The sequence below is a fragment of the Ranitomeya variabilis genome, chromosome 6 (genome assembly GCF_051348905.1).
Source record: "Ranitomeya variabilis isolate aRanVar5 chromosome 6, aRanVar5.hap1, whole genome shotgun sequence".
Lineage (NCBI taxonomy): Eukaryota > Metazoa > Chordata > Amphibia > Anura > Dendrobatidae > Ranitomeya > Ranitomeya variabilis.
In genome coordinates this window covers 38,250,911-38,275,602 of record NC_135237.1, presented here as the reverse complement: position 1 = coordinate 38,275,602, position 24,692 = coordinate 38,250,911, and the positions used below count along the sequence as shown (strand labels likewise).

Here is a 24,692-nt window from a genome sequence, read left to right as displayed (position 1 = left end):
GAGCGGGGTGACAGGCTGAATATATTTCAGCATGGGCCGGGGTGCGGACGACTGCCGGGAGCATGGGCCGGGGTGCGGACGACTGCCGGGAGCATGGGCCGGGGTGCGGACGACTGCCGGGAGCATGGGCCGGGGTGCGGACGACTGCCGGGAGCATGGGCCGGGGTGACAGGCTGAATATATTTGAGCATGGGCAGGGGTGCGGACGACTGCCGGGAGCATGGGCCGGGGCGCGGACGACTGCCGGGAGCATGGGCCGGGGCGCGGACGACTGCCGGGAGCATGGGCCGGGGCGCGGACGACTGCCGGGAGCATGGGCCGGGGTGCGGACGACTGCCGGGAGCATGGGCTGCGGCGCAGACGACTGCCAGGAGCATGGGCCGCGGTGCGGACAACTGCCGGGAGCATGGGCCGGGGTGCGGACGACTGCCAGGAGCATGGGCTGGGGCACGGACGACTGCCGGGAGCATGGGCCGGGGTGCGGACGACTGCCAGGAGCATGGGCCGGGGCGCGGACGACTGCCAGGAGCATGGGCCGGGGTGCGGACAACTGCCGGGAGCATGGGCCGGGGTGCGGACGACTGCCAGGAGCATGGGCCGGGGCGCGGACGACTGCCGGGAGCATGGGCCGGGGCGCGGACGACTGCCGGGAGCATGGGCCGGGGTGCGGACGACTGCCGGGAGCATGGGCTGCGGCGCAGACGACTGCCAGGAGCATGGGCCGGGGTGCGGACAACTGCCGGGAGCATGGGCCGGGGTGCGGACGACTGCCAGGAGCAAGGCCGGGGCACGGACGACTGCCAGGAGCAAGGCCGGGGCGCGGACGACTGCCAGGAGCATGGGCCGGGGTGCAGACGACTGCCGGGAGCATGGGCTGGGGTGCCTGGCTGATTATTATGAGCATGGGTCAGGATGCTGGCGACTGCCATGAGCATGGATCGGGGTTTCCAGCCGACTCTTGTGGCGGTCACATCCTCAAATATGCGGTCCCTGATACAACAACCAAAATCTTATTAAACTGTAAAGTAAAGCTATGCCGCAGAAGAACAGGGTGAAATCCATTCTTGGTGAGGAGGGGGCATGAACGCGGAATATTTAGGAGTAGCATCCAACGTCACCCTGGAAACTGTGCAGGCAGCGATGAGATTGTGCTGCAACAATAGAAAAAAAAATCTCAGGGACAGAACGAGCTCACGAAGTGACGCGCCCGTCTTCTCAAGTAATGTCTCCGTAACACAAGCACAGAAGACATGTATTCTCTGCGGCAACATGAGGCGCTGCGTCACCAACTGAGGACAGATACAACTGCATTCACAAGACGCGCTCTCACACCACGCCAAGGGTAACGAGGATCTGCAGTTTATTAATAAAAGGTTAAATTAGCAGTGCGTTACGGGTAGAAACACACAGGGCGGGTTTGTAGTGGATTTCTCCATTGTGAAACCACAAGTGGATTCTGAGGCAGAATTTTTTCTTTTTAGACTTCACCCTTTTTTATCCATAGGGGGGAACCTAGGGCAAGAAAACATGCAACTCACACGGAAACCACCCTTCAGAAAAATTGTTTTGTGCTGCCATATCCATTAAGCCCGGGCCACAGGCGCGCACACACATGGATAGATATAAGGGCCTTCATCAGGCCCCCGGATGCCATGACAATACCATCAGGAAAGCTTTGCGGTCGGACCTACGGGTGATGGAATGGATACTCCTCCTGTTCTCCAGTATTCAACCACCTATATGCTGCAGTTACAATCAACAGCAGTATCTGAGGGGGTTAAACCACAGCGATCACAGCTGGCTCCAATCTCAGCACTAATTGGGCGTCAGCTGTATAACACAGCCGCCTCCCACAGCCCATGAAGCAGGCTCAGCTCTTGAGCCTGCCTCATATAGTGAGCGGATGCACGTCGCAGGTCACCAAGGTTTAAAATTCGCCCTGTTGGTCAATTTCATGAATATTTTATTTTTATTTTTACACACCATGTGGATATAATTTGTTAAATCCTCGCTTACTTAGCTGTCACCTCGAACGTTCCACCCTCAAATATAGATGTAAAATAAGCTGCATAGTCGCCCTTTATTGCATTTCTGCAGGAAACACGGGTAAATTAAAATAAATTCTATCCCCACGCTCCTTGTTAATATATTAACATCCATGCGTCCTGCGTAATATCCGTGTATGACATATATATATTATATAGATACATATACATACACACAGATTGTATATATATATTATATATATACACATCATATATTATATGTATACACACACACCATACATACAGATCACACACCACGAATTAACCGACACATGACACCAGAACAATCCCATTACCAGCCACAGAAATCCTCATAACCAATCACATTAACCTGTCATACACTTGGCAGTATGAGAAGTCACGACAGATGATTCACCATAAGAACCAGCAGTAGATTAAAACCATTGATAATTAAAAGGTATTTACATTTTTTATTGCTAATGCAATTTCTTTTAGTGATTTTACACATTGATATCGATGGGTTTGGCAGACATGTGTATGGGGGGCTCCCCCGATAGATGATTGTCAGGGGAGTTAAGGATCCGGCATGTCCGATTTCAGACTGCAGATCATTTTACTCTAAGGGCTCATTCGCGAGAAAAAACTGAAAAGTGCTTCCAATTAAAAAAATAAAATAAAATCGCACTGCACTCTGTCCAATGTTAATCTAGGATTCCCTGCTCATCTGCAATTTTTTTCTCAGCACAGATCGGACTGAGAAAAAAAAAAATTGCAACATGCAGAGAGTCTTCGTGTCTCGGTCGAAACTCACCAATGCAAGTCAATGGGTGTGATGGAAGCAAAAAAATTCACATCACTCGGAATATGTGAATGCCGTCCGATTTTTACACACCCATGTCCTTCACAACCCAACATTTCATCTGCTGCAGTGAAATCACAGCGTCACCCGACAGAATAGATAAATATACATAGATATAAAGATGTCAGTTACATATATAATTACTACAGTGCTTGTGTAGCTGTACATGTATTTAACTAATAAATGAATAATTTCCTGGAAAAAAAATGGCGTGGGATCCCCCTGACATTTTATTAACCAGCAGAGGGAAAGCAGACAGCTAGGGGCTAATGTTTATATGGAGCTTCCCAGGCTATTAATATCAGCTCACAGCTGTATAACTTAGCTTTCCTGCTGGCAAGTGAGGCAATAGGGTTGGGGTTGATGTCACCTTTGTATTGTCAGGTGACATCAAGCCCAGGAGTTAGAAATGGAGAGACGTCCTGAAGACGCTCCCATTACTAACCCCATAGTCATATTGCAAATACAAAACACCGTGAATAAAGCCCTTTATTTGAAATAATGACTCCTTTATTAAATAAAAAATAATATAGATATAATGATATCTTTTACATCCAATCCATTGATAATGGATAATCTCCACGTCGGGGGACAAATGAAAGATATGGTTCTTTATTAATTCTTTTACAGGGGACATTGACTTCAGTGGATTGGGTGTAAACGTGAGTATGAGTTGGCTTTTTCTGTTTTTAAATAAACAATTGTCAGTGTGTTTATTTCAAACTAGATGGTGGCCCGATTCTATCGCATCGGGTATTCTAGAATATGCATGTCCACGTAGTATATTGCCCAGTCACGTAGTATAATGCCCCATGCAGTTATGGCCCCATAGATGCCCCATATAATGCTCCATGCAGTTATGGCCCCATAGATGCCCCATATAATGCTCCATGCAGTTCTTTATGGCCCCATAGACGCTCCATACAGCATTGTGCCACATGTAATGCTGCTGCAATTAAAAAAAAAAAAAATCACATACTCACCTCTCGTCGCTGCTGCTCAGCGTCCCGTCTCTCCGCACTGACTGTTCAGGCAGAGGGCGGTGTGCACACTAATACGTCATCGCGCCCTCTGACCTGCACAGTCACTGCAAGAGGACGGGAACACGGAGCGGTGCCCGGCGGATGGAACGCGGACAGGTGAATATGAAATACTCACCTGCTCCTGGCGCTCCTGACGCTGTCCCTGCCTGTCCCATGGTACCGCAGCTTCTTCGCGCAGGGCCTGTGGTGACGTCATGGCAGGTCCTGCTCGCGCACCAAACTTAGCACCGGAACCTGCCGCTTGCATGGACCGGTCACCGGAGCGTCGGAAAGGCGGCAGAAGGTAAGTACGGTATATAATGATTTAATAAAAAATAAACATACTCACCTTCCGATCCGAGGGCCCCTTGTAGTTCTAACATACTCACCATACTTGTAGTTCTGTCGCCTGAAAGCGGTACAGGCGGCAGCTTCCAGTCCCAGGGTGTGATGACGTCGCGGTCACATGACCATGACGTCATGGCAGGTCCTGCTCGCGCAGGCCCTGTGATGACGTCGCGGTCACATGACCATGACGTCATGGCAGGTCCTGCTCGTGCAGGGCCTGTGATGACGTCGCGGTCACATGACCATGACGTCATGGCAGGTCCTTCTGCCATACGATCCTTGGTACCGGAACCTGCCGCTTGCACAGAGCGGTTACCGGAGGGTGGCGAGGAGCGGTAAAGGCAGCGGAAGGTGAGTATATAATGATTTATTTATTTATTTTTTTAATTTTTAACATTAGATCCTTTTACTATTGACGCTGAATAGGCAGCGTCAATAGTAAAAACTTGGCCACACTGGCTTAATAGCGGCGGTAACGGAGTGAGTTACCCGCGGCATTACGCGGTCTGTTACCGCTGGCATTAACCCTGTGTGAGCCGTGACTGCGGGGAGTATGGAGCGGCCGCCCGGCACTGACTGCAGGGGAGTAGGGAGGGACTAATCGGACTGTGGCCGTCGCTGATTGGTCGTGGCAGCCATGACAGGCAGCTGGCGAGATCAATCAGCAAATGAATAACCGTGACGGAAGTTGCCGACAGAAGGACAGACAGAAAGACGGAAGTACCCCTTAGACAAATATATATATATATATATATATATATATATATATATATATATATATATATATATATCTCAATCAGTATATTTCCTTGGAAAAGATGTTTAAATGACAGAGGATTACCCTATATAAAAGCTCATGTTAAAATCACATTGCATACGGATTGCATATGCATGTCATACGGATGCCAATTGGATGCTATGTTATAAAAATTGGATTGTACTCGCATGGAAATCACATGACACTCGTCTAACTTTTCAGGAACAATATTGGACCCTTTTTTCTTTTTTTTACAGTCATCGGTATGAGCCCTAAAGATAAGCCTCTGGAAACATTGGAGCATTTCAGAGAGAAACATACCTAGCTACAATCGTGCAGTCACTCTCAAAATCACAGGTTTCCTTTAAAAAAAAAATTGGCTACAGATGCCATATTCAGAGAGCCATCATTTCTTTTTTTTTCCTACAACAGTTGTGTTTGTGTGAAGGCTTGTTTTTTTCTGGTACAAGCTGCTGTTTTTATTGGTACCATTTTAAGCTTTATACAACTTTTTTGATTTCAGTTTATTCCATATTTTTTGGAGGTCACGCAACCAAAAAGTAATAATAATTAAAAAAAAAAAAAAACAGAAAAAAAACAGCCATTTTGATGTTTTTCCCGGTTCGGTGTTGACTGTATAGGATACATAATTTATTTTTTTTCTATTTTGGACAGTTACCAAATATTGTAAATTTTTTTTATTTTCTGGATTTTGATACTCGCACAAGAGGAAAAGCAGAGTGGGGTTGATTTAAACTTATACATTTATTTTTTGTTTATAATATTTTAAATTTTTTTTTTTTTTTTTTTTTTTTTAGTATTACGCTCATCAAGGAGCGTGAACTTCAAATCACTTGTATATCAATATTGTATAATTACAGGTCTTCTATGAAGCCAACGGCACAGCCTTAAGTAGACCCTGATCCTGGGAGCCGTAACCACCCAACCTGCAATCATTTTGCTGCCGATAGTGGTCAAAAACCATCCTCTGTTCTTAACCGCCTAAATGCCACTGTCACAATTAACAGTGGCATCTAAGAAGTAAAACTGTTGTATAATCAGAGCTCATTCCGATCTCAGTAATTTCATTCTGGTGCCAGTTGTATAACACAGCCGACACCTGCACTGTATGGTGCAACTATGAACCTGATCACAAAGTTGTGATCGATTGTCTGTAAAGCAAGAGGGAACCTGTTCTCAAGTGTTCGATATCCTGCAGCGCCCCCACAGAGAAAAGGAGGTATTACACTCTTCCCACTGACAACCTAGGTTCACTCTAGGAGAAGATCCTGGCCGGTGGATCGCCGACCCTTCAACTCTAAACCTGACGACCCTTTTCGCCTGACGTAGATTTAGTATTTTTTATATAATAATCTGCCCACATATTTTAAAAATTGCAAAAAAACAAACGAACCACAATGTGTCCTTCTGTGAAGCTTTGTGACATGCAGTGATAATGGCCGGAGCCCGAGCTCAGCAGCCGGCCACGTATAATAGGCACAGCGTTGTCGGTGACATATGCCAGCCGGCTAAGAGAGCACTTGATGGTCTCCTAATTGACTCTAAGGATTCTAAATAATCCACATCCCAACAGTCCTCGCTCAGAGAGGATTTAGCAAACAGCAATATTTCTCTAAAAGAGACCACGAGGATGTCAGCAAATCTCTGGTGAAGGCGGCACCCGTCCCGAGACGTCACTCCAGCCCGGTCTCACCCAACACAGATCATAGGAAGGCTTGCTGAGAAGTATGTATGTATGTATGTATGTATGTATGTATGTATGTATGTATGTATGTATGTATGTATGTGTATATATATATATATATATATATATATATATATATATATATATATATATATATATATATATATATATATATATATATATATATATATATATATATATATATACACACACACACACAAAGCCAAATGGGACTGGGTTAAGCCTTAGCACTTGGCTGCATCTGGCTAGCTTTGACCTAGAACCAGGTTCACCTTGTGACAGTCTGCTGGATGTTGAGCAAAGTCGTAAATGTTGAAGCTGATGAGTGAGCGGCCAAAGTGTGAGCTGTAGCTGACAGGCATGCCAGAGTCTTACTCTGAAGGGAGACTGCATGGGTCAGCAAGGAAAGCTGAGCAGTCTGTGTGTTGGAGTTGTAGCCTCTTCAGTGAGAACTTTGCCTGGAATTGAAAACTTCTGTTTGGCGGGATGGTGCTTCTTCTGTGCATGCAGCTTGCTCAAGCAGAAAGGACGGTAATCTGTTCAGTTGATCCTGCACTGACATGCATGTGCCTGATGAATGAACTGTTTATTTGCTGTGATACCTTTATGCCCAGAAGAGGCTGTTTTTGGTTTTGAATCCCTTGGAGCTTTACGAAAGCAATAAAACTGCTGCTGTACTTCCCATTTCTTACATTTGTTCTTCGGCAGTCTTGGCTCCTCGTACACAAACTCTACACTGGATGACTAAAATTGGCAGATTTTTAAATAGTCCTGATTGAAAATATGAATACCGTTTTGAGTACACAGCTCCTATGCAGACCGGTGTGTCTCCACGGTTAGACTACCAGCATAGTCTGGCCTTCTGCTTCTCCATTCTTTATCCTGCGGCTCTACAATGCGCTAGTTTAGATTTTCAGCTGTACTTTACACCGATTTCACATCCAATTTAGATGTGTGGTGAGCACTTTGAGCCCCAAAGTGCTTCACAGAAGTTTATAAAGTAGAGCCGTGAAAATAAGAAAATCGCATTTGTTACACAAAAGTGATCTTTTCGCCCACAAATTCTTATTTTCACAAGGGTAACAAGAGAAATTCTCCTGAATACGCTGATACCCCATATGTGGGGGTAAACCACTGTTTGGGCGCACCGCAGAGCTTGGAAGAGAAGGAGCGCCGTTTTACTTTTTCAATGTAGAATTGGCTGGAATTGAGATCGGACGCCATGTCGCGTTTGGAGAGCCCCTGATGTGCCTAAACAGTGGAAACCCCCCACAAGTGACACCATTTTGGAAACTAGACCCCTTAAGGAACTTATCTAGATGTGTGGTGAGCACTTTAAACCCCCAGGTGCTTCACGGACGTTTATAGCGTAGAGCTGTGAAAATAAAAAATCCTTTTTTTTTTCCTCAAAAATGATTTTTTAGCCTGCATTATTTTATTTTCTCAAGGGTAACAGGAGACATTGGACCGAAAAATCTGTTGACCAGTTTGTCCTGAGTACGCTGATACCCCAAATGTGGGGGGGCACTGTTTGGGCACCCATCGGGGCTCGGAAGGGAAGGAGCGCCGCTTGGAATGCAGACTTTGATGGGATGGTCTGCGGGCGTCATGTTGCATTTGCAGAGCTCTTGATGTACCTAAACAGTAGAAACCCCCCACAAGTGACCCCATTTTGGAAACTAGACCCCCCAAAGAGCTTATCTAGATGTGTGGTGAGCACTAAGAACCCCCAACTGCTTCACAGAAGTTTATAATGTAGAGCCATGAAAATTAAAAAAAAATCCTATTTTTTCCACAAAAATGATTTTTCACCCCCAAATTTTTACTTTCACAAGGGTAACAGGATAAATTGGAGCCCAAAATTTATTGTGCAATTTATGCTGAGTAGGCCGATACCCCATATGTGGGGGTAAACCACTGTTTGGGCGCATGGCAGAGCTCGGAAGGGAAGGAGCGCCGTTTTGGAATGCAGACTTTGATAGAATGGTCTGCGGGCGTTATGTTGCGTTTGCAGAGCCCCTGATGTACCTAAACAGTAGAAACCCCCCACAAGTGACCCCATTTTGGAAACTAGACTCCCCAAGGATCTTACCTAGATATGTGGTGAGAACTTTGAATGCCCAAGTGCTTCACAGAAGTTTATAATGCAGTCGTGAAAATAAAAAATGTTTTTTTTTTTCCACAAAAAAATATTTTTTTAGCCCCCACGTTTTTATTTTCACAAGAGTAACAGGAGAAATTGGACCCCAAAAGTTGTTGTCCAATTTATCCCGAGTACGCTGATGCCCCAAATGTGGGGGTAAACCACTGTTTGGGCGCATGGCAGAGCTCGGAAGGGAGGGAGCACCATTTGACTTTTTGAGCGCAAAATTAGCTGTGGTGTTTAGAGACCCCTTGATGTACCTAAACAGTGGAAACCCCCCAAATCTAACTCCAACCCTAACCCCAGCACACTCCTAACCCTAATGCCAACCCGATCCATAATCCTAATCACAACCCTAACGATAATCACAACCCTAACCCCAAAACAACCATAACCCTAATCAGAACCCTAAATCCAACACACCCCTAATCCTAATCTCAACCCTAACCTCAAACCTAACCCTAATCCCAATACACCCCTAATCCCAACCCTAACCCTAATCCCAAACCTAACCCTAATCCCAAACCTAACCCTAATGCCAACCCTAATCCAAACCCTAATCCCAACTCTAACCCTAACTTTAGCCGCAACCCTAGCCCTAACTTTAGCCCTAACCCTAACCCTAAATTTAGCCCCAACCCCAACCCTAACTTTAGCCCCAACCCAAACCCTAGCCCTAAATTTAGCCCCAACCCTAACCCTAAATTTAGCCCCAACCCTAGCCCTAACCCTAAATTTAGCCCCAACTCCTCTAGCTGCCTGCCGGCAGATCATGGCGGGCGCACTGCGCATGTGCCCGCCATGTTCTTACCGAAGGAAGAAGACGGCGGCCAGGAGAGGACACAGGAAGACCCAGGGACACCGGTAAGGGTACCGTTACACTAAACGACTTACCAACGATCACGACCAGCAATGCGATCGTTGGTAAGTCGTTGTGTGGTCGCTGGGGAGCTGTCACACAGACAGCTCTCTCCAGCGACCAACGATCAGGGGAAAGACTTCGGCATCGTTGAAACTATCTTCAACAATGCCGAAGTCCCCCTGCAGCACCCGGGTAACCAGGGTAAACATCGGGTTACTAAGTGCAGGGCCGCGCATAGTAACCCGATATTTACCCTGGTTACCATTGTAAAAGTAAAAAAAAAAAACAGTACATACTCACCTTCTGATATCTGTCACGTCCCCCGCCGGCGGCTTCCCTGCACTGAATGTGTCAGCTCCGGCCGTAAAGCAGAGCACAGCGGTGATGTCACTGCTGCTGCCGGCGCTGACACATTCAGTCAGTGCAGGAAGCTCTCGGCAGCAGCGCGTAACCCTGTGGATGCCGGGGGACGTGACAGACATCAGAAGGTGAGTATGTACTGTTTTTTTTTTAACTTTTACAATGGTAACCAGGGTAAATATCGGGTTACTAAGTGCGGCCCTGCGCTCAGTAACCCGATGTTTACCCTGGTTACAAGTGAACACATCGCTGGATCGGTGTCACACACACCGATCCAGCGATGACAGCGGGTGATCAGCGACGAAATAAAGTTCTGGACTTCTAGCTCCGACCAGCGATATCACAGCGGGATCCAGATCGCTGCTGCGTGTCAAACACAACGAGATCGCTATCCAGGACGCTGCAACGTCACGGATCGTCGTCGTTCTCGCTGCAAAGCCGCTTAGTGTGATGGTACCTTAAGTATGATAGGGTCCCCGAATCCCCCTATTTCTCTGTCCTCTGATGTGCGATCACATCAGAGGACAGAGAATTACACATCGCCTTTTTTTTTTTGCGGTCGCCGGTAAACAGTTAATTACCGGCGATCGCAAAACAGGGGTCGGTAAAAACCGACCCCGATCATTTTTTGGCCGGAAGAAGATGGTGGCGCCCATCTGGAGCCACGAGGAGCACCGAAGGAGACAGGTGAGTATTGGGGGGCGATTGGGGGCCCCATTTCTCTGTCCTCTGATGTGCGATCACATAGGAGGACAGAGAAATTAAATGGGAAATTGCGTTTTGTTTTTTTTGCGACCGCTGGTAAACGGTTAATTACTGGCGATCGCAACTCGGGGGTCGGTAAAAAAACCCCGAATCATGTTCTCTGGGGTCTCGGCTACCCCCGGTAACCGAGACCCCAGAGAAAATCCGACTCTGGGAGGCGCTATTCACTTTTTCCACAGCGCCGTTAATTAACGGCGCTGTGGTTTAAGTACCCTTAACTGCCGCCGTTAAAAGGCGTATCGGCGGTCGTTAAGGGGTTAAAGGGGTTTTCCACTTTCAAAAAGTGATCTCTAAATGACTGCAGACGTAGAATAATGAAGGCAGATAGTTCTTCCCACAGCAGCTCAGGTCTCTGTGTCTTGCGCACATTACTGCTGCAGCCGATCACTGAGCTTAAAGCACTGCTGATGTAGAAGGTATGAGTTGCTGAGCTCAGTGATTGGCTGCAGTGGTGATGTGACTATAGTCAAATAGTGATGTCACTGTTGAAGCCAAAACACAGAAGCCGGAGCGTTTCTCTAATCATGGACATCCCCTTTAATCATCACAGCGTATAATACAGGATGTAACTCAGGATCAGTAATGTAATGTATGTACACAGTGACTGCACCAGCAGAATAGTGAGTGCAGCTCTGTGGTATAATACAGGAGGTAACTCAGGATCAGTAATGTAATGTATGTACACAGTGACTGCTCCAGCAGGATAGTGGGTGCAGCTCTGCTCAGCTGCTGCTCATTGTCCTAATTGTGGGTGCGGTCGCTGCTGAACCTGCTGTGTGCTCCTGAGCTCCTGAGAACCACCACCTCTCCACCCGGGGACCTGCTCTCTCTCTTACCCAGGGAGGGAGTGGGTTTCCTGGGATGAGTGAAGGAGCCAAGTCCCAGGCTTCTGCTTCCCGGACCAGGCTGGCGGGGGGCAGAAGGAACCAGCAACCAGCCTGCACATCAGAAGATTCGGGGGTGAGACGCTCCACCAGGAGTCGCAGCAATGTGGCTCCTACTCCCCCCAGGTCTGCAGAGACCCAGAGAAGCCGCAAGGCTTCCATGGAGGAGAAGCCTGCTAGCGTGCAAGATAGCGGTCCTTCCGGAGGAAAGCTGAGTGCTCACGGAGGTGAGGCCGACCTCACTGAGGAGGGTTGGGCGCTGCAGAGACCCTGGGAGTCTGTGTCCACCTATGCCTCCCGGGTCATGAGCCACCTTCGTGAGTACGAAGATGCGAGTAAGACCCTGAGAAGGCTCCGGGAGGAGCTGCGCTGCACAAGCGCAAAAGCTGCAGGCGCCTCCAGACCCAGGAAGACGCAATTCCAGGCGGAGGTAAAGATCCTGAAGCTTGAAATTAATGACCTGGAGGTCAGAAAAGCATTTATTCGTGAAAAAAGTGGACCATTTAAAGAAAAACTTATAAATGAAGACCGATTCAGAGAAATGGCTGATAACAGAGAGCAAAGGCAGATGGGGCTGCAGTCTGAGAGCCAGGTGGATGATGATGATGATGATGAGAAGGAGGATGACCAGCAGAAAGCCCCACCTGGCAGCCTGCTTAGTCACTCACAGGCCACGTGCAGCGAGGTCCCTGCTGGACAGGCGACAATGACATCTCGTCGCAGTTCTGCTGGCTCTGGGGAGGACAGTGACATCGGCCAGGGAGGGGCGCTAATGGCAGAGATCAAGCTCCTGGAGTCCCCAGTGTGCCTTCAGAACTTCCATCTTGGTGATGATTTACCAGAGGAGGCACCTGGGGGCCAGAAAAAAAAAAAGGCAAAGAAAACCACCAAGCCAAAGCTGCAGGAAGCGGTAAGCTATGTGTATGCCCCCCTCCCTGTACCCCCTGAGTCGGCTGCAGGGTCAGCTCGCTGTATAAGCCCCGTTGCCCAGCCCAGCCCGGGTTCTGCTGTGGATCCGGTGCAAAGGCACGGGGAGATTACAAAGCAATGTAGTGAGGCGCAGAGCTCCGTCTCTGCTTGTAGTAGCGGGGACGTAGCAGCAGGTACATCAGCCGAGAGGCTGGACAGTGAGGGCGGCGGGCGAAAAATCAGGCCACGATACTGTGGTGCGCTCCCCAGTGGGATGGGGGAGCAGCCCGTTGTCAGGGGCAGCTCCGGTAGCCTCTGAATGCTGTTGCCGCTGATCACTTAGTTGAGAAGCGGCGGCAGTGTGAGGGGGTTACCGGGGCTGGGCGTTCTGGTCCTCCCACTAAAGTCCTGTTCTGTGTTGGAGTCGCTGGTCAACAAGATGCTGATATGAAGGATCAGCGGCGCGCCACAGCGGCGAAAGATCAGCGGCGCCTGGTGTCAGCAGTAAAGCAGCAGAAAATATCATCTGATGATGCGGAGGGCACACGTAAGACCAGGGGTGAGGTCGCCTCCAGTTCTGTGGAGGAGACTCAGCCCCTTGTGCCTGATGATGCGGAGGTCAAAATGTCACCCCCTGTTGTCACTGGTCCAGCAGGAGTGAATGTGGTGGTGGGTATGGATGAGGAAAACTCTTTGTCTAGTGGTGTGGTTGCTGGTTTGGTAGAGGGTGAGGGGGTTATGGAGGTGGGTAATGGTGATGCTGTTGGTGTGGATGTGGTCACTGGTCCGGTTGCCCCCCCGGTGGTGGCAGCACCTGTCAGGAGTTTTGCCGCTGTCACCTCCGGGGGAAATAGGGCATCCTCCTCGTCTCTGGAGACGGCATGTTGCAACGGCGTCTCCTGGAGGCTCTAAAGAAGGGAGAGAGATCACTAATGGTAGAGGGTCGAGAGTTTGATCTATCCTTCTGGATAGAGAGGCATGGCCTCGGGGCCTTCCGAGAGCAAAGAGGGGGGGGATACAGTGTGGTCCCTCCCAACAGCTGGGCCAGGTAGTGTGCGTAGGAATGTGGTCCGTCTTCGGTGGAGGGGCAGTGATGCGTGTCCTCCAAGGTCTAAAGTTGTGGAGCTCCTGCTGAGGATGGGCTTCAAGGCGATTGACATCTATGCCTTGATACATCCCTATTCCACACCTGAGTTTGATGTCATCTTTGTTCGGCCGGAGGGGCTTGAGCTCTTCTGGTCGAACTATGAGTTGGCAAAAAATGAGCCTGGCTGGCAAGACTTTACCGTTCAGGTGGTGTCTCGCCAAAACCAAGTCAAGAAAGTGACCGTGATGACTTGTAACGAGTCGCTTTCTTGTTACGACATCATGACGTGGCTTGGCCGGTATGGAGAGGTGGTAGAAATGCCAAAGAAAAACCGTGACGAGTTTGGTATCTCGTCAGGGGCCTGGACGTTTATGGTAAAACTTAAGCGTTCAGGGGGTACGGTTGCCCACATACCATCATCTGCCTTCCTGGGTAGGGATCGTATCCTGGTCTTCTACCAGGGGCAACCGAAGCTCTGTCACAGATGCGGCGACCCCACACACTTCAGCGCAAACTGCACTGTGCAGAAGTGTGCATTGTGTGGGGATATTAGCCATCTTGCTGCATCTTGTGTGGAGATTAGGTGCCACCTGTGTGGTGAGTTAGGTCACCCATTCAGCCGTTGTCCTCGCTCCTTCGATAACGCAGTCGTGACCCCGGTGGGAGAAAGCTGTGAGGCTGATTCTGCTGGGGAAGGGACTAGCAGGGGTGAGGGAGCTGAGGGGCCAAGGAAGAAAAGCAATAAAAAGACGCCTGCCCAGCTAAGGCGTCTAGACAAGCGCAGACAGGATAGGGAGCTGGGCGAGCCTCGGGCTACTGGGGCGGCTCCTGTCCTGGACGCCAGTCTTGCTGCTGAGGCCCCGAGGGATGATGAGTTGGATGAAGAGGTCAGGAGGATCCACAGGGAGGAAAGTGCCACTGCCTCAGAGTCCTCCCATTATGAAAGTATGGATGAGGATAATAGGCAGTGGCTAGAGAACAAGCGTAAGCTCGGCACCAAAAAGAAGAGAAAGAAGGGAGATGAAAAATCTTCTCCCGCTCTGACCAAGGTACCTAAGGAAGGAAAAACCGACTCCCCTCTGGTTGGTCTTTCTAACCGGTTCCAAGCCCTTGAAAACATCTCTTCCTCTGAGGAGGAAGCTGAGGGTGAGGTTCTGGCTTCGGCGGGGCTCACAGGGGACGCCGAGTCTCCTTCTTCGGGGAATGTAAGATCCTTGGAGGGAGGGACTGGCCCAGAGTCCGGAGACGAGGACGATAAAAATAAAAAACACATGGGAATGGATACCTCATTGTCATTAAAGAGGGGGAAGGATTCCTCCTCTGAGGCAGAGGATAAGGGTAGTGGGAAAAAGAAAGCCATCTAACTCAATCACCAATGATGGCGGAACCCACTCCGTTGACGCTGGTGTCCATTAATGTCGCCAGCATAAAGTCAAATACAGCTAGATTTGCGGCCTTTGATTTTCTCAGCCGGGTTGAAGCTGACATTTTCTTTTTGCAAGAGACCAGGCTGCCAAACATGGCAGATGTGTTTAAAGCTAAGAGGGAGTGGAGACTCGGGCCCTCCTATTGGTCTCTTGCGGCCGAGCCGTATAGCGGAGTGGCGGTCCTTTTTACCGCACCGGTGGAATGCCGACGGGTTATTGAGTTAGAAATGGGGAGGTGCCTGATCTTAGATGTCCTCATGAAGGGACAAGAGCTCCGGCTCATCAACATCTGTGGTCCCCAATCTAAGTGGGACCGGAAGTGTCTCTTTATGAGGATCAAGCCCTACCTTTTTACAAGTCGGCAGGTTGTCTTTGGAGGGGACTTCAATGCTGTCACGAGGCCCCGAGATAGAGGAGGTTCCAGAGACAAGCTGACTTATGATAGCGTCGCCCTTAATAGTATAGCTAGTGAGGCTCGCCTGGTGGATGTCCACATTCGGCACACCCCAGGCCACGAGGGGTTCACCTATCATAGAGGTAACTGTAGGTCCAGAATAGATAGGTTTTATTTAAAGGAGGAAGCTGTCTCTTCAGCAGTTTCTGTTGTTGAGGTGGAGTTCTCCGACCACTGTTTAATTTTGTTTTCTCTGAATGTTACAGAGACCCTCCGGATGGGAAGAGGCTTTTGGAGGCTCAATTCCTCTCTCTTGGAAGAAGCGGAGATAAGACAGTCCTTTGAGGATTTTCTTCAGAGCCAGGTACCCTTACTGGATCTTTGTAGTAGTAGGTCAGAGTGGTGGGAGATGTTCAAGGAAAGGGTGGCGAGATTCTTCCGCCAGCTCTCGAGCCTCAGGAATCTGAGCAGGTACCGCCTGTATCAGGGTCTGAGGAGGAAACTCGAACATCTTGTCTCAACTGGAGGTAGCCGCGAGGAGATCTCCAGAGTGAAATCTTTGCTTATGAGGTGTCAGTACAATAGACACGCATCTTTGGTTTTTGAGAGGGATTACGGGAAGTACCGCTCGCCCGACCCTTACAGAAACTGCAAGATGTCAGTGAATAGTAAAGTGGTTACAGGACTGGTCGACACTACGGGGTCCCTGAGGCGATCTAGATCAGGGATCCTGGAGGTTGTCAGATCCTTCTACTCGCACCTCTTGGGGAAGAGGGATCTTGATTGGGATGAGATGTCGGCTTTCCTGGCTGAAGCCGTCCCCGAACCAGGGGTAGACCCCTCGTTTGACAGAAATGATCAGGGAAGAGGAAGTTCAGTTGGCGATTGAAGGGCTTGCCCAAAAAAAAAAAAAATCGCCTGGTCCAGATGGCTTAACATCTGAATTCTATAAGACCTTTAAGGACGTTTTGGTTCCCCTCTTGACTGAGGTATTCAATGAGTGTCTTTCCTCGGGCACTCTGCCGAAGTCAATGAGGAGGTCTGCTCTGATCATCTTGTCAAAGGGTAAGGACCCATCTTGCATTGAGAATTGGCGTCCCATAGCGCTTCTCAATGCAGACAGGAAGGTTCTGGCAAAGGTGCTGTTTAATCGGCTGGTGAAATTTGCACCCCGACTCCTTTCGGAGGCCCAGCATTGCTCTGTTCCAGGCCGTAGCACATTTAGTGCTGTGCTCTGTGTCCGAGAGGCAGTGGAGCAGGGTAGGGCTGGTCACTGGAAGGGGTACATGCTGTCACTGGACCAGGCAAAAGCGTTTGATCGGGTTAATCACGAGTACCTCTGGTCCGTCCTTCTGAGATATGGCCTGCCGGGGGGGGGTTGTTGATTGGCTTAAGACCTTGTACAGTGGGGCAGAGAGTTTCCCGCTTGTGAATGGTTGGATTGGCAGCTCTTTTGAGGTTGGGTCCGGTGTTCGCCAGGGTTGTCCCTTGAGCCCGCTGCTGTACGTGTTTGCGATTGACCCTCTTGTTAGGAGGGTGGAGCGTGGACCGTTGGCCGGGATCGGGATGGACCAGGCAGCACCGGAGGCCACTCTGAGGGTGGTGGCGTATGCCGATGATGTCACCGTGTTTGTTTCCTCTCACGAGGAGGCAGGGTGGCTGATGTCAGAGGTAGATCGCTACTCGGAGGCATCCGGGTCCAAGATCAACCGGGATAAGTGTGAGAGTCTCTGGCTGGGAGGAGGAGATCCTGGTTTTGATCTCCCGGACACCCTTCCAGGACCCAAAATCTCTGCAAAAATCCTTGGCATCGAATTTGGCCAGGGGGATTACCCCAAACAAAATTGGGACAGCAGGCTAGAGATCGCCACTCAGAAGGTGAACCAATGGAAGGGTTGGTCTTTGACCCTAAGGGAAAGGGTAAACCTGATCAAAACTTACCTGCTCCCTTTACTGATTTATCTGGGCAGTGTGTGCATCTTGCCGGAATCTCTCTGGACTCGGGTCTACAGTTTGTTCTTCCAACTGTTATGGGGGAATAGACTGAACCTGGTCAAGAGGGAGGTTACTTACCGTACGAGGAGACTAGGAGGGTTGGGTATGGTCAACCCTGTGGTATTCCTTGTGGATACCTTCATTAAGATCAATATTGCAAACCTCTGGAAAGAGAGGGCTCCTCCGTGGGTATTCTCCTGTAGGGGATGGTTTCAGCCTTTCTTCCAGGAATGGGAGACAGGAGGGCAAGTGAAGGATCTTCGCACACCGCATGGACATCTTCCGGCTTACGCTACCTTGGTTCTGAAGGTAATTCGTCAGTGGTGTCTGGGAATGTGGGAGATCAGGACTCTGCCAAGGAAACTCCTTGACAATAGGGTTCTGTTGACCCATTTCCAGAGGCCTCTGGCGCTCAGGGACTGCCCAAGTCGGGATCTTGGGGTGGGTTTACATCTTTTGAATTCTATCCGGATCCCCTCGAAGTTTTGGGACTTGGCTTGGCGCTGCTTCCATGGGAAACTGTGTGTGAGGGACAATCTGAAGTGTAGGAGCTCTGAGGACAGGAATTGTCCTCGGGAGCATTGTGGTACCTTGCTGGAAAGCATGGACCACTTCCTGCTTCGTTGTCCCTTCAACACAGAGGTGTACAACAGGGTGGGCGCCTTCATTGGCTGGTCTCGGCTGGCCGGTCTCTCCTATGCGGAATGGGCCTATGGAGCATTCGGAGACCTGGGTGGTCGGGACCGCTGCACCTTATTTCTAGTTAGCGCAGTGGTTAGGTATCACACGTGGAACGCACAGTGCTTAGTATCGACGCAACGAAAAATCGTCACCGTGGATGATGTGTTTAGGACCATACTCGGTGACCTGGTGAAGGTGCGCTCTCTGGAGTATGGGAGACTGGGCGCACGGAGGGCTGCGCTCCTCTGGAGGGGCTTTTCTTTTAGTGTGCCCTAGTCTGGCCATCTCCTTTCCTGGTGGTGGGCTGCTGCTGACACTGTAGATTTTTGTTTTGTTTGATCATTATACAGTGATGTAGGGCTGCAGGCGCCGAACTTGGGCTTCGTGATTTATGATTATTGTGGTGTGTGCTGCTGTATATAGTGTATATATTGTATATAGGGATATAGAATTGGGTGTAGGTGTTAGGTTGGGTGGTGGGAAAGGGGGGGAGGTGGGTTTATCTTGTGGGACTATGGGACACTGGGTTGTTTGGGGGAAAAACTGGCACTGCCTGATCTGGCCTATGGACGTTGGACATGGACTGAGGCATGAGACGCAGGACCAGCTCTCAGGTCAGTGCGGGGGGTTGGGAATGGAGGATAGCTTGTAGTATTGTATATATTTGTTTAATTTGTAGTTATTTTATTTAAAACTAAAAAAAAAAAAAAAAAAACGTTCATGTATATAGTCTTTGTTTGCCATCGTTTATTTTATTTGTTATTATTATTTTGTTTGGTGACCGGACCTGAAGTTATTGTTCTGTATATACTGTATAATATGTGTGAGAGGAGAGAATGAGCGGCTGGACCAGTGTTCAGTATACTGATTATTTTTTTCTGGCTGATATTTCTGTTTTGTTTCTGTTATTATTATTGTTATGTTTTTCATTTTTATAATAAAAGATCTACAGGATGTAACTCAGGATCAGTAATGTAATGTATGTACACAGTGACTGCACCAGAAGAATAGTGAGTGCAGCTCTGGGGTATAATACAGGATGTAACTCAGGATCAGTAATGTAAAATGTACACAGTGACTGCACCAGCAGAATAGTGAGTGCAACTCTGGAGTATAATACAGGATGTAACTCAGGATCAGTAATGTAATGTATGTACACAGTGACTGCACCAGCAGAATAGTGAGTGCAGCTCTGGGGTATAATACAGGATGTAACTCAGGATCAGTAATGTAAAATGTACACAGTGACTGCACCAGCAGAATAGAGACTGCAACTCTGGAGTATAATACAGGAGGTAACTCAGGATCAGTAATGTAATGTATGTACACAGTGACTGCACCAGCAGAATAGTGAGTGCAGCTCTGGGGTATAATACAGGATGTAACTCAGGATCAGTAATGTAATGTATGTACACAGTGACTGCACCAGCAGAATAGTGAATGCAGCTCTGGGGTATAATACAGGATGTAACTCAGGATCAGTAATGTAATGTATGTACACAGTGACTGCACCAGCAGAATAGTGAGTGCAGCTCTGGAGTATAATACAGGATGTAACTGAGGATCAGTAATGTAATCTATGTACACAGTGACTGCACCAGAAGAATAGTGAGTGCAGCTCTGGGGTATAATACAGGATGTAACTCAGGATCAGTAATGTAAAATGTACACAGTGAGTGCACCAGCAGAATAGTGAGTGCAGCTCTGGAGTATAATACAGGATGTAACTCAGGATCAGTAATGTAATGTATGTACACAGTGATTGCACCAGCAGAATAGTGAGTGCAGCTCTGGGGTATAATACAGGATGTAACTCAGGATCAGTAATGTAATGTATGTACACAGTGACTGCACCAGCAGAATAGTGACTGCAGCTCTGGGGTATAATACAGGATGTAACTCAGGATCAGTAATGTAATGTATGTACACAGTGATTGCACCAGCAGAATAGTGAGTGCAGCTCTGGGGTATAATACAGGATGTAACTCAGGATCAGTAATGTAATGTATGTACACAGTGACTGCACCAGCAGAATAGTGAGTGCAGCTCTGGGGTATAATACAGGATGTAACTCAGGATCAGTAATGTAATGTATGTACACAGTGACTGCACCAGCAGAAGAGTGAGTGCAGCTCTGGGGTATAATACAGGAGGTAACTCAGGATCAGTAATGTAATGTATGTACACAGTGACTGCTCCAGCAGAATAGTGAGTGCAGCTCTGGGGTATAATACAGGATGTAACTCAGGATCAGTAATGTAATGTATGTACACAGTGACTCCACCAGCAGAATAGTGAGTGCAGCTCTGGGGTATAATACAGGAGGTAACTCAGGATCAGTAATGTAATGTATGTACACAGTGACTGCACCAGCAGAATAGTGAGTGCAGCTCTGGAGTATAATACAGGAAGTAACTCAGGATCAGTAATGTAATGTATGTACACAGTGACTGCACCAGCAGAATAGTGAGTGCAGCTCTGTAGTATAATACAGGAAGTAACTCAGGATCAGTAATGTAATGTATGTACACAGTGACTGCACCAGCAGAATAGTGAGTGCAGCTCTGGAGTATAATACAGAGTGTAAGTCAGGATCAGTAATGTATGTACACAGTGACTGCACCAGCAGAATAGTGAGTGCAGCTCTGGAGTATAATACAGGATGTAACTCAGGATCAGTAATGTAATGTATGTACACAGTGACTCCACCAGCAGAATAGTGAGTGCAGCTCTGGGGTATAACACAGGATGTAACTCAGGATCAGTAATGTAATGTATGTACACAGTGACTGCACCAGCAGAATAGTGAGTGCAGCTCTGGGGTATAATACAGGAGGTAACTCAGGATCAGTAATGTAATGTATGTACACAGTGACTGCTCCAGCAGAATAGTGAGTGCAGCTCTGGGGTATAATACAGGATGTAACTCAGGATCAGTAATGTAATGTATGTACACAGTGACTCCACCAGCAGAATAGTGAGTGCAGCTCTGGGGTATAATACAGGAGGTAACTCAGGATCAGTAATGTAATGTATGTACACAGTGACTGCACCAGCAGAATAGTGAGTGCAGCTCTGTAGTATAATACAGGAAGTAACTCAGGATCAGTAATGTAATGTATGTACACTGACTACATCAGCAGAATAGTGAGTGCAGCTCTGGGGTATGACATAGGAAATGATAGTATAGGTGAGGTTGGTTCAGGGCCACCATTTATCATACAGTGGTCAGGAGTGGCGCTTTGCACCAGGGTTATCGGTGGTGTTCACATGCTGCAGTTACAGAGTAGTTTTGCGCTCCCACCAGACATGACAACAAAAATGTCTCAGTCTCCTGTTCACCCATGTGTGAAGCCAAAACCTCGGCTCAGGGAGGCTGCATCCAATCCGTGACAGCAAGAATATCTGCTGCTCAAGGCACCGAATCCATGCACAGACTCCAGATGACTATGTCACCGCAAAACTACAACTCCCAGCATGCCCAAAGAGAGACGCAACCTGCTACAATGAACTGAGGGGTTGTTTTCCAGGTGAGAGGTGAAGGGCCCTGACCCCACAGAGACCTGTCGGCCTTCACCCGAGCAGTCAGAGAGCGGAGACCGGGCACAGAGGACGGCAAATGTACCCAAGAGCCAGCGCCAGCTGGGCAGCACAACTCTGCAGGAGGAGGACAGGGGCCTTCCTCTACGGCAAACACACACAGGCCGGGAACATAAGCTGGGCACCAAGCAAGAAGTGGGCATAATGGTAATCCATTCACAAAGGTGGGCGTGCTATGCACAGTGAGTGGGCACACAGGAATATAGAGGAATGGCAGCATGGCACAGGAAGGGGGGGACAAATGTACAGGATGTGCTCACCAGAGGTGAGGCACCTGGGTACAGGATGGGGGCAGCAGAGGTTGGCACCTGGGAACAGGATGAGGGGCAGCAGAGGTGGGCACCTGGGTACAGGATGGGGGGCAGCAGAGGTGGGAAGCTAGGTACAGGATGGGGGCAGCAGAGGTGGGCACCTGGGTACAGGATGGGGGGCGGCAGAGGTGGGCACCTGGGTACAGGATGGGGCAGCAGAGGTGGGCACCTGGGTACAGGATGGGGGCAGCAGAGGTGGGCACCTGGGTACAGGATGGGGGCAGCAGAGGTGGGCACCTGGGTACAGGATGGGGCAGCAGAGGTGGGCACCTCGGTACAGGATGGGGCAGCAGAGGTGAGAAGCTGGGTACAGGATGGGGGGCAGCAGAGGTGGGCAACTGGGTACAGGATGGGGGCAGCAGAGGTGGGCACCTGGGTACAGGATGGGGCAGCAGAGGTGGGCACCTCGGTACAGGATGGGGCAGCAGAGGTGAGAAGCTGGGTACAGGATGGGGGGCAGCAGAGGTGGGCAACTGGGTACAGGATGAGGGCAGCAGAGGTGGGCACCTCGGTACAGGATGGGGCAGCAGAGGTGGGCACCTCGGTACAGGATGGGGGGCGGCAGAGGTGGGCACAGGATGGGGGGCGGCAGAGGTGGGCACCTGGGTACAGGATGGGGCAGCAGAGGTGGGCACCTAGGTACAGGATGGGGCAGCAGAGGTGGGCACCTGGGTACAGGATGGGGGGCAGCAGAGGTGGGCAGCTGGGTACAGGATGGGGGGCAGCAGAGGTGGACAGCTGAGTACAGGATGGGGCAGCAGAGGTGGGCACCTGGGTACAGGATGGGGCAGCAGAGATGGGCACCTGGGTACAGGATGGGGCAGCAGAGATGGGCACCTGGGTACAGGATGGGGGGCAGCAGAGGTGGGCACCTGGGTACAGGATGGGGCAGCAGAGGTGGGCAGCTGGGTACAGGATGGGGGCAGCAGAGGTGGGCACCTGGGTACAGGATGGGGGGCAGCAGAGGTGGGCACCTGGGTACAGGATGGGGGGCAGCAGAGGTGGGCACCTGGGTACAGGATGGGGCAGCAGAGGTGGGCACCTGGGTACAGGATGGGGGGCGGCAGAGGTGGGCACAGGATGGGGGGCAGCAGAGGTGGGCACCTGGGTACAGGATGGGGGCAGCAGAGGTGGGCACCTGGGTACAGGATGGGGGGCAGCAGAGGTGGGCACCTGGGTACAGGATGGGGGGCAGCAGAGGTGGGCACCTAGGTACAGGATGGGGGGGCGGCAGAGGTGGGCACAGGATGGGGGGCGGCAGAGGTGGGCACCTAGGTACAGGATGGGGCAGCAGAGGTGGGCACCTGGGTACAGGATGGGGGCAGCAGTGGTGGGCACCTGGGTACAGGATGGGGGCAGCAGAGGTGGGCACCTGGGTACAGGATGGGGCAGCAGAGGTGGGCACCTGGGTACAGGATGGGGGGCGGCAGAGGTGGGCACAGGATGGGGGGCGGCAGAGGTGGGCACAGGATGGGGGGCGGCAGAGGTGGGCACAGGATGGGGGGCGGCAGAGGTGGGCACCTGGGTACAGGATGGGGGCAGCAGAGGTGGGCACCTGGGTACAGGATGGGGGGGCGGCAGAGGTGGGCACAGGATGGGGGGCGGCAGAGGTGGGCACCTAGGTACAGGATGGGGCAGCAGAGGTGGGCACCTGGGTACAGGATGGGGGCAGCAGTGGTGGGCACCTGGGTACAGGATGGGGGCAGCAGAGGTGGGCACCTGGGTACAGGATGGGGGCAGCAGTGGTGGGCACCTGGGTACAGGATGGGGGGCAGCAGAGGTGGGCACCTGAGTACAGGATGGGGGGCGGCAGAGGTGGGCAGCTGGGTACAGGATGGGGGGCACCACCTTGGAAAGTTGCCCTGCGGTGCTCGGGGTGATGCCAGCTGTGGAGGCCTCGGATGCAGCGGGCACATGAGCAGCCTCTGTAGTGACGTGTGTCCAGCATGTTATGTGCAGGCGGCAGCACACACTGCACCATCACACAATGCCGCCTGCAGCAGCAGCCCGCACCCTGCGCTCCCCGTCTCCCTGCTCACCCCTTAGCATGCTCGGCCTCGTCCTCGTTGTCACCGTCTATGCCGCAGGTGTCCTGATCATCCAGCTCCAGGCTCTGCTGGCTGGCCGCCGACTCACTGTCCTCCGCCATCACGACACAGAGAGAGGACTGAGCCCCAGCAGGGCACGATGCATCCTGCACAGCGGCCTCTGGCGGCCAGGAGAGAAAAGACACCGCACTGCTCCTCTACCATCAACATCAACAGCTCAAACCTGCATGGCGTCATCTCACCACAAGAGGGCGCCAGCAATGAGCGCAGCCGGCGACATATTACATGTCCTGTATTATATAGTATTAGGTATTATACATTATATTACATGTCCTGTATTATATAGTATTAGGTATTATACATTATATTACATGTCCTGTAGATTATTATATGTCCTGTATATTATATATTACATATTCTGTAGATTATTATATGTCCTGTATATTATATATTACATATTCTGTAGATTATATATTATGTTAAATCCTATAGATTATACATTAGATTA

General features: G+C 50.1%; 1 protein-coding gene across 1 annotated transcript in view; it reads right to left on the bottom strand.

Annotated features, from left to right (window-relative positions):
- The window catches only part of NMT2 (N-myristoyltransferase 2), a 48,569-nt gene extending 24,113 nt beyond the window's left edge, over positions 1-24,456 (bottom strand). Inside the window, exon 1 of the mRNA XM_077268247.1 lies at positions 24,176-24,456. Within this exon, the coding sequence (XP_077124362.1) occupies positions 24,176-24,285 (110 nt within the window). The 5' untranslated portion in view covers positions 24,286-24,456. The remainder of the gene's footprint in view (positions 1-24,175) is intronic.
- Between the last annotated feature and the right edge of the window lie 236 nt (positions 24,457-24,692).